This window comes from Megascapheus bottae, chromosome Y, assembly GCF_031878675.1.
Source record: "Megascapheus bottae isolate mThoBot1 chromosome Y, mThoBot2.hap1, whole genome shotgun sequence".
Lineage (NCBI taxonomy): Eukaryota > Metazoa > Chordata > Mammalia > Rodentia > Geomyidae > Megascapheus > Megascapheus bottae.
Window position 1 is genome coordinate 10,092,092 of NC_143548.1, and position 16,729 is coordinate 10,108,820.

Genomic DNA, 16,729 nt, shown 5'->3' on the forward strand with positions numbered 1-16,729 from the left:
CATGATATTTGCCAGATAGATGGTGCATTAATTCCCATACATTGATACCCTTTCACATGTCTTGGTCCCCATTTCCCTCCCCCCCACCCCTACCCCTTATCTCGTTCCCCCCCCACCATTCCCTATCCAATTTCAAATAACCATAAGATAACAATATCTTATAATGATAATTATCTTATAATGATAATTAGTGCAGTGATAATTCAGTCCCACAGATTTGTATACATTTGAGATGAGTAACACACTGAGTCCTGCACCAGGCCACTAGGCCTGCCATTCTCTAGGCCCTCATTCTCTAGTGCCCAATGGGAAGAAAGGACAGGCAAGACCTTAAGCACACTGAAACCAGACTGTGTGTTTTACAACCTTTCACATATAAAACAAAAATCAGTATATCATGTCATCCTTGCTCAGTGATCAAACCATATGTCAATCCCACCCAGCTACCATTCAAGGTGGGATTATATGGGATGGCACTTTGCCAAGCTGTGTAAAACACATGGCTAGTGTGGAGATGTAAGGGTATAAATGTTTGGGACCAAAGACTGTAGGAAGCATGACTGCTAAGACCTTCATGGTCTAATCTCAACTTTGCCTGTTGCTTTGGCAGATTCCTGTCAGGTTTAGAGAAGAAAAAGATACCTGTGGGCTCCTTGCATAGACTCACACAGGGGTTGATATTTCTGACTAAAAATGCTGACTTGAAGTAGGGACCTTGACAATCCCTTAGGACTCCCACTAGAGGCCTAGTTTGTTGCTGAACCTGCTAGAGCACCACAGCTACACATTTCTGGTGTGGGAAGTGAAGTTCAGATATGAGGAATATTGTGATGAGGGAGACACAGGCTCCCCTTTCAAGAGGGTGAGTTGAGTCACTGAGTAAATATCTGACCTTAAAATAATTCCTGTTTGGAACTCACTGGGACTGATCTGTTGGTCCTTGCTTTTGGAGGACCAGGCTTTCTAAAGCACAGACATCTTTAGACCAGTGTGATCTTTTTGCTGCAGGAATATGTTTTTAAGATCCTATCTAGGAGCTCCTTTCTCTTAATTCACTCTTCTCTTTTCTCCTTCTCTTTCTCCTCTCTCTTTCCCTCTCTGTTTACTCTATAAATGGGAAGAAAAACAGAAATGACCTTAGTCCTAGTGAACAACTGAACTGTGGATGATTCTCTGTGCTTCCATAGCTACTTCTTCAGGCTCTTACAAAGCCCTATTGTCCAATTAGTTCAAACATTGGAGCATTACATTTCACAAAAATGTGGCAGCCTGATAAGAGTCAAGACAGTCTTGTCCTCCCTGGAAGGATGTACCAAAATATAATGAGTTACTGTGTAGTATTTTATTAGAATAATAAAACATTGTTTTCCAAATGTATTTTTATTGTTTTTCAGATTTTTTTCTCTTATTATCTGAGTTACTATCAGATTAAACTTTGTATTTAAATATTTTTAAATATCTCTGATTATTTGCTTGGGAAGAATTATATCTTAAGGAAATGAAACCAAAAAGATTCTAGCAGGAGGTTGGGCTTTATTATTTTATCCTAAATTCTGAGACACTGAAATCCTTTGTCTCTCTGGAAGTTTTGTTTCTTATAGGATTTCCATTTCAAATTCTTGCCCATCTCAGCAGACTAATTTCTCAAGGATTAGGTAAGATCTTTTTTGTGTGTGAAAGTGTGCCAGTCCTGGGGTCAAATTTGGCCTAGGCACTGTCCCTTAGCTTCTTTTGCACACAGCTAAGAGTCTGCCACTTGAGCCACCACTCTACCGCAAGTTTTTGGTAATTAATGGGATTAAAAATCTCATAGACTTGCCTGTGTCAGCTGGCTTTGAACCATGATCCTTAACACTCAGCTTCCTGAGTAGCCAAGATTACAGGTATGAGCCAATGGCACCTGATACAATAGATCTTCATGTTCCATGTCCATTAGTCCTGTGTTTCAACAAGCCTAGGGCTGAGTTGTCAGGATCTCACAACCAAATCTCATACAAGTGGAAGCTGCTACTACTAACACCCATTGCTGCACTTGGCAACTGGACTTATATAAAATGACCTTTCCAATGATACAGATTAGAAATAACTTTGGTGTACAGTGTAACAAAGGAACTATTAGTACACAAGCCTAAATTGGTCAGGGGGATCTTGAACACAACTTGATCAGTCATTGTTAAATGTTTACTCCTCAAAACGTTGGCTAAAGGGAATCCAAAGGTTATACTAAGACAACTGAAAAGTGTGGCATTGTAGAATTCATAAGCCAACAGCTGGGAATGTAGAAGGTAAGAACAGAAGTAATGGAATCTTCTGACACAACAGAAGGCAGGGAAGGTCATAGCACTTAACAGCCAGGACAGTAACTGCCTGAATCATAAAGCCAACAGTTATGAACTGCAAAGGATGCCTGAGAGGAGCTGTATCTACCTCAGCACCTGAATAGTGACCTAGCCATGCTTCCGCTACATTGCTGGTTCTTGTGAAGATTACACTGTTGGTTAGTACAGGTCCTACCTAACCTTTCTCTTGCTTACTTAGTTGTAGGGAAAATATACAGAGCAAAATTTAACTTTTAAAGTGTATTGTTAGGTATATTAATGCTATATAACAAACACAATCACTCATCCAGAAAACATTTTCATCTTTAGCTAAAATATTTTCTATAATAGTAAGATGATAAAAAATTATTATTTTATGTACTAGAATTTAAACTGTATCTATATGTTGGTGTCTGTTTGAATATATGTGCTGGTCCTAGGGAACATGCCTGTAATCCTCAGTGTTCAAGAAAAGAAATGAAAGAAGATCTGACAGAAAAGGATCATAAATACATAGTCAGGGTTATATAACCAGACATTATCAGGGAAAAGAGTATTAATGGTTAATCAGAAGCATCCATAATTCTGACTCTCTGAATGGGAAGAGTTGAATAACACTGTTCTTATAATATGTAACGTAAGAAGAATATGTGGATTCATAAAAGAGCAGGAGAGCCAACAAGCCTTGAGGAGAATAAAAACAAGCAGCAAACAATTTCAATTCTACCCTTGCTTACCATCCACAAGGAGAGGTAGGGGAAATAACATCAATCACAAGGAAAACCAGATGATTCAAATCATTGGCTCAGTCAGGCACAAGTTGTGCAAACCTGTAATCTTAGGTGAGTCCCAGAATATCATGGTTCAAAGCCAGCCTGGGCAGGAAAGTCTGTGAGACATTATCTCCAATTTTTTTGGGAGGTCATGTTTTTTTTGTGGGGAGTAATGTTTAATTTGTGTAGCCTTTAGTCTTACATTTTCTATTTAGAAATCATTATTCACTTCCTTACTAAAATCTTCTAGCTTGTTTCAATAAATTTGTAATGTTTGGAGAATTTATGATAGCTTATTTTTTTAAATTTATTTATTTTTTGTGGGGCTTGAACTCGGTCTGGGCACTGTCCTTGAGTTCTTCAGCTATCTTTGAGCTCTCCAACTCAAGGCCCAAGCCCCAGTTCCCATTTTCTAGGGATTAATTGGAGATAAGAGTCTCAGGTCATTTTGTGCCCAGGCTGGCTTTGAACATCAATTCTCAGATCTCACCCTCCTGAGCAGCTAGGATTACAGGCCATCTCGCCTGGCTTACCCAGTTATTAACCACTCAAAAATGAAGTGAAGCCTCAAAATGGTAGAGTGATAGCCTTGAGCAAAGGAGCTCAGGGGGGCTGGAAGTTTAGCCTAGTATTAGAGTGCCTGCCTAGCATGCATGAAGACCCAGGTTCGATTTCTTGGTAGCATATACATAGAAAAAAAAAAAAAGCGGGAAGTGGTGCTCAGGCTCTGAACTCAAGCCCAGACTAACACACACACACACACACACACACACACACACACACACACACACACACACACACACACGCACAAGAGTTCAGGAACAGTGCCAGGCCCTGAGTTCAAGCCCCATGAACTTAAAAAAAAAAAAAGAATCGAATTCTAGCTGAACTCAAATCTCCTTCAGACAGACCTTAAGCCGAGAGAGGAATTTAGAGAGTCAATGACCAATATAAGATGCAAATCTAACCTGTAAAGGAGAGTATCTGATATGGATTCATAGAGAAGTTGAAATTATAGAAAGTCCCAACAAAAATGAACACCACTGTTAGAAGCTTTAGTTTCCAGGATAAGGAGTCAATCTCATTATCAAAGGGCCAAAAATTGAAACAAATGACAGCATATAGAGTGAGAATAGTATTTGGCCTCCAGAGCTTGCTTTTGCCATAAGTCCTACCTAGGTAAGCCTGAAGATCCTGATTTCAAATCTTCTAAATTTTTAATATTCACAGTCTCCTTCCTAGCAGGACCTAAAAATGCTGAAACATACCTTTGTAAATTGGGCCTCAGTGTGTGTTTGTTGCCAAGTAGGTATAAGGACCCTCCTGACAGACCTATGACATCAAATAATCATTACAGTAAACTTCTAGAACTGTATTTAAAAGCAGCCCCCTGTGAAATACATTCTACTATGTGTTTGGTTTGGTTTTTTGTTGTTGTTTTATTTGGTGCTGGTATTAAGGCTTGAACTTACTCAGGACCTGGGAGCTCTCCGTTACTTAGGTTTTCTTTCAAGGCTGGTACTCTACTACTTGTGCCACAGCTTAACTTCTGGCTTTTTTGGAGATAAAATTTTCAGATATTGCCTGGATTGGATTTGAACTGTGATCCTTGGATCTCAGCCTCTTGAGAGCCAAGATGTGAATTACCAGAGCCTGGTTCCCAGTTGTGTTTGTTGACAAATAGATCTAAGAGCCACAAGCCCAGGCTTGTCAAACCACCTTGTTCTTACAACTTCTTGTATCCCTCTTTCCAAGCAGGAAAAAATCTGGTGGCATCTAAAACCAGTAAGACTGACAGGAATTGCATCTAGCATGCTTACTTTCATGCAGGACTAAGGACCTAAAGTCAAGCTCTCTAAATTGTGAGACTTTCACAGCCTCCTGCTACCCACAAGAAAGTAAACTGGCAGACTGGTTATCTAACCAATGAAACCAGAAAACAAATATGCAATTTAAGTATGTCTCAGCTTTTACCCTGGTAACACAAACCTCAGTGCTTGTTGGCTCCAGTCTCAACTATGAAGTCCTCACAAAACTATGTTTTCTATCCTCTGGGGATATAAATAAGGCAGCTTACGGAGCAAACGGGTAACTATCAGCTATAAAAATGTTTGTGGGTCCAAGTACACAAAAAGAAATTTCTATAAGGAAATTGTACAGGGAATAAGTTGTGAACAAATGGTTGACTTTCTGGAAATAAACAGAACCTTACTTATCTCATATACTGTTCTAAAAATATATCAGCTGAAAAATTACATGTGACTTTAAAATTTGAACCAATGTCCTGGGGCAATATTGAAACAAACAATATAAAAGAATAAACAATACATAATTGATTTAATCTCAGAAAAATTTATTGGTCTGATCATAAGAATGATCAAAGAAATGAAAGAGGACACAAATAAATACCTGATAAATTCCATGAGGACTCAAATTAAAAAATGAAGAAGATAATTTATGTTATGAAAGATGAATTCAATATAGAGATGGGAATTCTGGAGGAAAAAGAAATCCAGCAATGAGTCTTAATCTGTTAAAAGTCTGTCCAGAGACAGGATCAAATTGAAGCCAGAGATAGTTGTATTAGAATAAGCAAATGAACATTTTAAAAGAAAAGAACTAATGAAGTACAAGTGAAATGTACAGTATCTAGAGGAAACTATTAAGAGACCAACCAAATCATGAACACAGAAACATAAATACATACAAGAGATTTTTAGGTCTCTAAATAGACAAAACTCACAAAAAAGCATTCTTATACCATATTATAGTTAACATAGTAGATACATAGAAAAAGAATGTAAAAACTTCAAAAGGACTATCATCAACTACAAAAGCAAGCCCAGTGGAATAATAAATTTATCAATAGGAACCCTGAAAACAAATGAAAAAGAGGGCTTTTAATAATGTACTTCAAACCCCAGAAAGTAACTTTTAACCTAGATTCCAAAATTGCCTATGAAAGATAAAATCTAGACTTGATTATGACTAAACTAGTGCTAAAGTTACTGGAAGTAACAAGAAGAAGCTAAGGGCAAACTGGGAGAGGGCAAGGAAAGGGGTGATAGTGTCTTAAAAAGAACTGTCCTCTGTAATCCCTCTGTAATCACCTTTAGAACAGCAATAATTAAAAAACAAATGCAAACCAGGTACCAGTAAGTCATGTTATAATACTAGTTACTCAGAAAGCTGGGATCTGAGGATCATAGTTCAAGGCTAGCCTGAGCAGGAAAGTCCATGAGACTCTTATCTCCAGCTAACCAATAGAAATCCACAGTGATGCTGTGGCTTAAGTGGTAGAATGCTAGTCTCAAGCAAAAGAAGCCAATGATAGTGCCAAGGCCCCGAGTCCAAGCCCCAGGACCAGAAAACAAAAACAAAGAATTCAACAAGAGGAAATCAAAAGTTGAGAACATGGTACATATAATGTGACTTCAATATCCAACTATCACCCAAAGATAAGGAAAGACAAAAACGAACTAAACTTCATAACTATATGGTTTGTCTATCAAAAAAAAAAACAGGCATCTACAGAATAATCTACCCTACGTGCAAAAATCATTCACTCTTGAGTCATCAGCAGGACACTAAAGAAATATATGGAACTAAAAAAAAATACCTATAAATAAGTAAAAAAATTTTAAAGACCATAATGTGAGATATAATAATAAAAACATCATCATCTCTGGTAATAAAAGAAAAGCAAATCAAAACAACTCTTCAAATTCTGAGTTTGAGCAATACAAATGCAGGTGATATTTAGGAAAAAACCCAACTACACTGTTGGTGGGTATGTAAACTTGTACAATCATTCTGGATGGCAGTTTGGAAGTTCAAGAAACTAAACTTAGACCTTCAACCCAGGTATACCATTCCGGACATCTACCCAGACAATCACAAAACAAGATACTGTAAAGAGACCTACACATATATACTAAATGATACAATATTTACAGTAACCAAGTGTGGAAATTGTCTAGATGTCTTATAATAGGTGAATGGATCAAAAAATGTAGTACTATGGGTTGTGAGTGTAGCCTTGTGCTAGAATGCTTGCCTAGCATGCACGAAGACTCCAGTTTGATTCCTTGATACCACATATATAGAAAAAAGCCATAAGTGGTGTTATGGCTCAAGTGGTAGGGTTCTAGCCTTGAGAAAGCCCAAAGACAATGCTCAGGCCCTGAGTTCAAGCCCAGGACTGAGAAAAAAGAAAAAAAAATATGGTTATACACAATAAAACTTTACACAGCCACTAGGGAATGTATGCCATTTGCAGGGAAATGGACCTAGAACAAATCAGCTCAAGTAAGATAAGCCAAACTCAGAGGAACACACACATTGTTTCTCTCATATGCAGAAGCTAGACCTATAATACCAGAACATAATAAAATATGCAGGTCACCAGACATTCACACACAGTGAGACCAAATGGGGACACTCTTAAGGGACACAAAGACATAGTAACTCTGATCATAGGAAATATTTATCAAAATGAACTTTCAGAACTAAAAAGGTTTTTTTCTTTTTCAATTGTTTTGTTTTCTTTCCTTTTTGTTCTGTTTGTTCATTTATATGTCTTGAGTATAAGGGGAGGCACAGAAATGGACAGGGTCAGGAGTTTGGCCTAGTGGTAGAGTGCTTGCGTAGCATGCACAAAGACCTGGGTTTGATTCCTCAGTACCACATACATAGAAAAAAAGCTGGAAGTAGTGCTGAGGCTCAAGTGGTAGAGCTCTAGACTTGAGGAAGTCCAATGACAGTGCCCAGGCCCTGAGCTCAATCCCAGGACAAGCAGGAAAAAAAAAAGAAATAGAGGGACAAAGTATGAGCAAATATGGAATGGTGCTCACTGAACACTGTGTTGAAAATGAACTATATAATTTGTGGGTGGGGTTGAAAGGGAAAACTTGAGAAAGAGGGAGTGAAGGGGTGCCACTATCTAAAAAGAAGGATATTTTTACCTGACTTATGTAACTAACCCCTCTGTACATCACCATTCTATTAGCTATAAAAATAAAATTTAACCATCAGATTAAAATATCAGATTGTGGTGGAATTCTATGCTGCTGTCAGAAAGAACAACAACACCCCATTTGTAAGGAAATGGAAAGACTTAGAAAAAATCATATTAAGTGAAGTATGCCATACTCAAAGGAACATAAGCCCAATAGTCTCCCTCATTTGTCTTAAACAGTAAAAACTTGGGCTCTCCTAGCAGAGATTTAAAATAGAACAAATAGGCCAAAATAGGCCAAATAGTATGACACTAAATGTAAGGACCTCCAGGATAAGGAAACAAAAGCCATATAATGAATGACTGTTGTTCTTAATGTACTATGTTATCTCTCTCTTTTGGCATCCCTTGGTTATCTCATATTACGATAATATTTCACCTTGTTATCTGTATTTTATCTGTGCTTAATTGGATATTTGAAATTGGATAAGGAAGGGGGGAATCAACATAAGGTGGGGGGAAGGAAATAGGGACCATGTCATGAAAAAGAGTATCAATGTTTGTGAAGTTATGCACCTTCCATCTGGTGAATATAATGTAACCCTTCTATTAATCACAATTAAGTTATCAAAAATAAAAAAAATATCAGATTGTGTTGAGACCTGCAATTCAGGCTGGTAAATCTATCTACCCAGGAGACTGAAATTAAAGGACTATAATTCAAAGCCAGCCCAAATAGAAAAGTCCATAAGTCTCTATCTCCAAAATACCCTTTCCCCAAAAATAGAGTTAAGATTCAAGTGCTAGAGCATTACTCTTAAGTAAAACAACTCAGAGACAGTACATAGACCCTGAGTTGAAGCCCAGAAGCAGAATAAATAAATAACAAGTACATGATATCTTATATTGGCTTGTAGAAAAACAAGAAACTGAACTCCAAAGCACACTTAAAATCCTTGCACAGGGTAGATAGTGTGCATGAAGCCCTGGGGTTGATTCCTTAGTACCACATACTCAAAAAAAGCCAGAAGTGGTGCTGTGACTCAATTGGTAGAGTCCTAACCTTGAGAGAAAACCCAAAGACAGTTCTCAGAAATGGGAAAAAAAAAATCATCACAGAGTTTAATGACTAAATGAACAATACAAAGAATCAATGAAATAAAAATTTGGTTCTTTGAAAGATAAAAGAGATTGCCAAACCCTTAGTCAATAGAGGCTAGACTCAATAAAATTAGAGATATGAAAAACAGCACATGAGACTCAGAAAACCATTAAAAATTTGTATTTAGCTGGATCCAGTAGCTCATACCTGTAATCCTACTCAGGAGGCTGAGATCTGAGGATCATGGTTTCTAGCCAGCCTGAACATGAAAGTCCATGAGACTTATCTCCAGTTAACCACCAGAAAATTGGAAGTAGTGCTATGGCTCAAAGTGGTAGAGGATAATGCCTAAGCCCAGAGTTCAAGCCCCATAGCTAACATTAAAAAAAAAAAAAGTTTTAATTATTTTCTGACAAAAGAATTTAGGAGGGCCAGGAGTTTGGCCTAGTGGTAGAGTGCTTGCCTAGCATGCACTAAGACCTGGGTTCAATTCCTTGGTACCACATACATAGAAAAAAGCTGGAAGTGGTGCTGAGGCTCAAGTGGTAGAGCTCTAGCCTTGAGAAAATCCAAGGACAGTGCTCAGACCCTGAGCTCAAGCCCAGGACTTGCTGACAAAAAAAAAAAAAAAAAAAGAATTTAGGAAACTGGCTCTTTATAGATTCATATGATCTGAAAAAAATTGAGAAGAGGATATAAACTACCTACAGAGACTAACAAGCAATGAAATAAAGCAATAATATGTGTCAAAAAAAAACTGATCTACAGCCAGGTGTGGTGGCTCACACTTGTAATCCTAGCTACACAGGAGGTTGAGATCTGAGGATTAAGGTTCAAAGCCAGCTCCAGCACAAAAGGACCTAAGACTTATCTCCAATTAACCTCTAGAAAATGGGAAGTGGGGCTTGGCTCAAGGGTAGGTTGGTAGCCTTGAGCTAAAGAGCTCAGGGACAGTACCAGGCCTACGTCAAACCCACAACCCTCAAAAAAGTCTATGAAGAGGACTTATTCCTGAAGTTGTCCAGACCTTTAAAGAATACAAATATTCCTGAACCTATTTCACATAATACTTCCATACTCATTCTATGAAACCAGTCTTACCTGAAAGAAGGAAGAGTGAGAGAGAATAAGAAAATAATAAAAATTGCTGGGAGCAATGGCTCAGAACTGTAATCTTAGCTACTCAAGAGGATCATGGTTTAAATCCAGCTATGGCACTAAAGAACTTAAGGCTCTTATTGCCAGTTAATCTCTAGGAAAGGGAAGTGGTGCTGTGGCTCAAGAGTAGGGTGGTAGCCTTGAGCTGAAGAGCTCAGGGACAATTCACAGGTCCAAAGTTCAAGTCTATATGCCCCACCCCAAAAGAAAGATAACTTAAAATTGCAGACCAAGTTCATTAATAAACATCAATGCAAAAATTAAATACACAATGAAGCAGTTGGAAACTGAATTCAATAACACTTTAAAATTATACAATAATACAGCTAGTTTCATTCCACATCATAAGGATATGTAGCAATATCCTTACAATACGTAGCAGTAAATATAATGCAGTGTATGGATTAGAGTGCAAAGATCTTATCCTTTTTTAAAAAATTGGTCAAGGGGATCTGGGCTTGAGTTCTGTTCCTGAGTTCTTCAGCTCAAGGCTAGTACTCTACCACTTGAACCACATGCAGTTTCTGGTTTTCTGGTAATTTACTGGAGATAAAAGTCTCATGGACTTTAGGCCTGGGATAGCTTTGAACCATAATCTTCAGAACTCAGCCTTCTGAGTAGCTAGGAGCCACCAGCACCTGGCCTTATATCATCTTAATAGGTATAGATGATGCCTTTGACCAAATTCAAACTTCTGTCATAATATAGTCCATGACAAAGTAGGGACTGTAGAACTATTTCCCAACATAAAAAAACAATATATGATAAATTTGAGGCCGGGAGTTTGGCATAGTGGTAGAGTGCTTGCCAAGCATGCATAAAGACCTCAGTACCAAAGACAGAAAAAAGTGGTTCTGTGGCTCAAGCTCTATCCTTGAGGAAAACAAAAAACCAAGGACAGTACTCAGGCCCTCAGCCCAAGCCCAGGGCTGACAAAAAAAAAAAAAAAAAAGATAAACTCTTAGCATTGTACTAAAGAAATACAAACCATTTTCTCTATAGTAGGGAATGAGAGACACTTGTTTAATGTCTCCAGGCTCACTCAGTAGTCCCCAGGTAATAAGCTACAGAAGTTTGATGAGAGAAGCAAAAGGGATAGAAATAGGAAATTATCCTATTGGCAAATAATATTTCCCAAGATTTTATAAATCTAAGCAATAATTTGACAATTTAAAAGGGCCAACAATATCAACATATAAAATTAGCACCTTTCCTATATACCAGTGAAAGTGCTGTGAAAGTAACCAGGTAAAATTTTCTGTTCACATTAGCCACAAAATTTTAAATAGGAATAACCTAAGAAAATTACATCTACAAAAATTTTAAAATGATGAAGAAAAATTCAATAAGATCTCCCATTTTCATGAGTTGGTAGAACTATTATCACTAAAATGTATATTGTCAAAAGCAAATAATACAAATTCAATGTTAACTCTAAAAAAATCTCAGAGGGCAGTAGGCACTAGTAACTCATATCTATAATCCTAGCTGTTTAGGAGATTGAGATTTATAGATTGAGGTTTGATGCCAGCAAGAGAAAAGTCTCTGAGACTCTTAACTCCAAATAACTACCAAAAGTAGTCAAAGTGAAGCTATGGCTTAAATAGTGGAGTCCCTACCTTGAGAAAAAAAATCCGAGACAGTGCTAAGGTCCCAGACTCCCAAAACAAATTAACTAAGCTAAATTAAACAAGCAAACAAACCAGGAACTGGTGTTTCACAACTATAATCCTAGCTAGTCAGGAGGCTGAGATCTGAGGATCAAGGTTCAAAGCCAGCCTGGGCATAAAAGACTGTGGGACTCTAATCTCCAACCAGGAAACCAGAAGTGGTGCTATAACTCAAGTGGGTAGCCTTTTGCTGAAGAGCTCAGGCAAAGTACCCACGGCCACAGTTCAAGTGCCACAACTGACCACAACAACAAAAACAACCTGTGAACTATTTTAGGTACTACAGAAATCCATGTGTAGAGTCTTCAAAAAGTTAAAAATAGGCTGGGAGTGTGGCCCAGTGATAAAGTGCTTGCTTAGCATGCATGTTTAAGCCCTGGGTTCAATTCTTTGGTACCACACATACACAGAAAATCTGGAAGTGATGCTGTGGCTCAAGTAGTAGAGTGCTAGCCTTAGTCTCAAGAAGCTCAAGGACAGTGTCCAGCTCCTGAGTTCAATAAAAACAAACAAAAAAAAACAACTAAAAATAGGACTACCATATGATTGTATTGTATCTATAGTGGTATGTCACAAGCATAAATAATATTCCACGGGGCCGGGAGTTTGGCCTAGTGGTTAAAGTGCTTGCCTAGCATGCATGAAGACCCAGGTTCGATTCCTCTGGTACCACATACATAGAAAAAAGCCAGAAGTGGTGCTGAGGCTCAAGTGATAGAGCTCTAGCCTTGAGAAAGTCCAAGGACAGTGCTCAGGCCCTGAGCTCAAGCCCAGGACTGGCAAAAAATAATAATAATAATAATAATAATATTCCACTTCTGGCCATATAGTTGAAGAAATCTAAGTTCAGAGGTAATTATCCAGTAATGTTTATAACAGTACTAGTCACAATAACTGAACTATGAATCAAGCTTAGTGTCCTCAAACATTTAAAAATTATATATATATATATATATATATATATATACACGCATTGGGTGTTATTTATCTATAAGTCAGAATAAAATGTCACTTATAGAAGAATGCATAAAACTAGAAATCATGTGAAGCAAACTAAGGCAGACTGACAGATACAAAACATTACATATTCTCATATATCTACCCCAGTTTTTAAAAAAAGTTACAAGGGAGGAATATAATATAACTAGACCAGGCACCAGTGGGTCATAGCTACTCAGGAGACTAAGATTGGAGGATCACAATTTGAAGTCAGCTCAGGCAGGAAAACTGAAAGACTCTTAGCTACACTAAACTACCAAAAACAAACAGAAACTCAGTTGCTTACACCTGTAATCCTAGCAACTCATTAGGCTCTAATTAAACACTAGAAAATAGGAAGAGGGACTATGACTTACAGGGTAGGGTGGTAGCCTTAAGCTGAAGAGCTCAGGGACGGTGCCCAGGCCCAGAGTTCAAGCCCCACAACCAACAAAAACAAAACAAGGCAAAACAAAAAGGAACCTATGGAAAGGGAGATAGAGGATGAAAGGGGACAATATAACCTGAGTATAACCTGTGTATGTAAAAATAAAATATTGAAATCCATTTTAAAAGTAGGGAGAGAATAAGGATATCAAGTGGAATACTTTATATTATATGTAGAATGCAATGGTTTTGTTTTTTTTTTTCCCTGCTAGTCCTCAGCCTGAACTCAGTGTCTGTGCACTGTCCTTGGACTTTCTCAAGGCTAGAACTCTACCACATCCGGCTTCTTCTCAACTTCTTCTATGTATGTTGTACAGACGAATAGAACCCGAGTCTTCATGCATGCTGGGCAAGCACTCTACCACGAGGCCAAACTCCCAGCCATACAGTGAAATTTTATATAATATACAGAAAAAGGAAAATGATTAAAAAGTACTAAATAAAAATAACAAATGTACTTTTAGAAAATGATGCCTTCATACACTGGTAGTGAAATGATACAACTGTGTGAGGAATAACTGAGCAGTCTCTAAACAATGAGATACCGTATGGCCTTCCAGAGAGAATATGTATTGACCAGTTTTATATGTGCTTGTTTATAGTCAATAATAGTTAAAACAGGGAGGCAACCTAAATGTCTAAGATTTATGAGTGAATAAACAAACTATGGCACATCCATTGAATGCTACACTAAAGATAAAGTCCTCAGACATTCTACAATACAAGTGAGCCTTGAAATCTCAGGTTAAGTATAATGAGCCAAAATGCCTCTTTTATGATTCCATTTATTTTCTTTACTGTTGGCACATATCTCAATGGCAAGTATATAGCATAAATTAACTAGTTTTGTGATTTCAAGTATTTTTTCAGTTTTTATTTGAGTGGCTTTTTTTGGTTGTTTTTGTTTTTATTTTGTTGGGTTTTTTTTGTTTGTTTGTGTTGGCCAGTCCTGGGCCTTGATCTCAGGGCCTGAGCACTTTTCCTGGGCTTTCTCAAGGACAGAGCTCTACCACTTGAGCCTCAGCATCACTTCTGGCTTTTTCTATGTATGTGGTACCAAGAAATCGAACCTGGGTCTTCATGCATACTAGGCAGGTACTCTACAATTAGGACAAACTCCTAGCCTTTGAATGACTTTTTAATGACCATATTTGTGGCTAAATAGCAGTGACCAAAATTTAATTGTGTGTTTTGGCTACAGAAGTAGAAATAACTGAGGGTTTTAAGCTTTTAAATATTTTCAAGCTTTTCAGGCTCTTATTTTTTTTATTTCAATCTCAGCAGCAGATCAACAGATCAAACCACATTTTAAAAAGTGTATAGACTTTTCTTCCTGGTATTTCTCCTCATTGGGGAGCTGTTCTAAGCCCAAGGAGCCCACCCTCATTATGCCCTGTGTTTGTTTGCAGTTGCCCTGTGTACACTGCCACCATGATCTTGCTCATCATTAGTGCCAATCGCCAAGTAGCAGGTTTTGCTGTAGCTACTGTGGCATGGATCCTCTCCAGCATTTCCATGGGCCTCGTGGAGTGGCGAGTATGGTACATGGACAACCCATCACTCTCCTATTCTGGCATAGCTATGGTGGGAATGTGGAGAGTCTGCATTTACCACCATGACAACAACTCCAGCAAAGTGAAAATGTGTCACCAATACACCTACTATGATACTTTTCTCCCTCCTGATATTCGTGTTAGTCAACACCTGCTGCTGGCCACAAACATCCTTGGGCTCTTTGGGAGAGCCTTGGTCATCTTGGCACTTAGGAATGTCTATCTAGGAATCCTTCAGAAGAATGTCACCTATAATCCATTTGTCATTTCAGGAATCCTGAACATCACTGCTTGTGGATGTGTCTTAGCTGCCGTACTCTGGAATTATTACTCCATCACAAATATGGCAGGCATTGACTTCCCTCCATCTTTCCATGTGCCCTTTAAACCAAATAGTCAAGAATTAGGGAGTGCCATTCTAGTGGCAACTGTAGCTGCCTTCCTATTTTTACTAAGTGGCACATCTTTTCTATCTTACAATTTTCCCCCAGACATCCAAGTGCACCCTGATATTTGAAAATCAATTTTCAATTGTGTTGGATCAACAAACCCAATATGTCAATAGGATGTTATTACTGAGACAGTCTATCAAATATTTTCAAGGGCCCTTAACCACGGACCTGGTACCTTAGAATACAAAGAGGCAAAATGATTATTCTGTGTATGAATTTGTTTACTGACCAATTGGTTGGATTAGGTATTCATTTTAAAATGTCCACTTGCTGGCTGATCTGAGTTTTAACTGCATGATAAAGTAAATACAATAAACCCAGTATGTAGAAATAAGTATCAAAATATGTTAAATTCTGCGTCTCCCTCTGTAACTTATGCTAAATAAAATAGCATGCCTGTAATCCTAATTACTTGGGAGGCTGAGATCTGAATAATGTGGTTCAAAGCCTGCCAGCTTTGCTATGAAACTCTCATTTCCAATAAATCATCAAAGAGTCAAAAGTAGACCTGTGGCTCAAGTGAGCTAGCATGAACAAAGAAAGCTCAAGATTATCACCCAAGTCATTCAAGCCCTAGAAGTCGCACATACACACATATGCACACACAAACACACATTTGCATGCTCTTGCACACAATGCACAGACCTTACTTCCTATCTCATAATAACAGTGTCTCTATGAAAGTTTTCTAAAATGTGAAAAAGTACAAATGATGACTACTCTCTTCATATACTCATGACTATTTTCAACCATTCTCAAGGTTTTTTTATACTGATTTTGTCTTTCATTTCCTTCTCACATAGAGTGTGTGTTGTGCGTGCATGCGTGTGTGTGTGTGTGTGTGTGTGTGTGTGTGATTAATTAGAAGTAATAGTCTCATGGACTTTCCTGCTCAAGCTGACTTTAAACCACAATTGTCTGAGCTAGGATTACAATAATAAGCCATGAGCACTTAGCTCCTCCTCAGTTCTTTTATTTTAAAGCAAACTTTAGACATATACTTTTGTTCACATGTTTCAATATTAGTTTTCTTTAAAAATATACAAAACGTGCCTTTCTTAGCTGCTACTCATAGCTCGTGTTTACCTAGCTACTTAAAATGCTGAGATCTGGAAGCTCACAATTCAAAGCTAGACAGAAAAGTTCAACCAATAAAAGTCCAAACTGGAGGTATTACTTCAGTAGAAGAAGCAATCTTAGCAAGTGTTAAGCCCTGAGTTAAAAATCTGGTAATGGCAAACAAACACAACCCCAACATTTTCTTGCATTCTTAGCATCTGTGTCAGCAGGCTCAATATGTATTTTGAAAATACAGACTGGA

At 37.9% G+C, this 16,729-nt stretch overlaps 2 protein-coding genes across 2 annotated transcripts in view; both read left to right on the top strand.

Annotated features, from left to right (window-relative positions):
* LOC150040329 (uncharacterized) overlaps positions 1–16,729 on the top strand; it is a 62,200-nt gene that overhangs the window by 35,587 nt on the left and 9,884 nt on the right. The window lies entirely within an intron of this gene.
* Cldn34 (claudin 34) lies at positions 2,357–15,715 on the top strand. The gene is made up of 2 exons (XM_090327363.1): positions 2,357–2,497; positions 14,813–15,715. Exon 2 carries the CDS (start codon positions 14,835–14,837, stop codon positions 15,471–15,473), a length of 639 nt encoding a protein of 212 aa, XP_090183489.1. The 5' UTR covers positions 2,357–2,497; positions 14,813–14,834; the 3' UTR covers positions 15,474–15,715.

What these genes read in the sequence shown, in the direction of transcription:
- Cldn34 (XM_090327363.1), top strand. Translation starts at nt 14,835, where the DNA reads ATGATCTTGCTCATCATTAGTGCCAATCGCCAAGTAGCAGGTTTTGCT.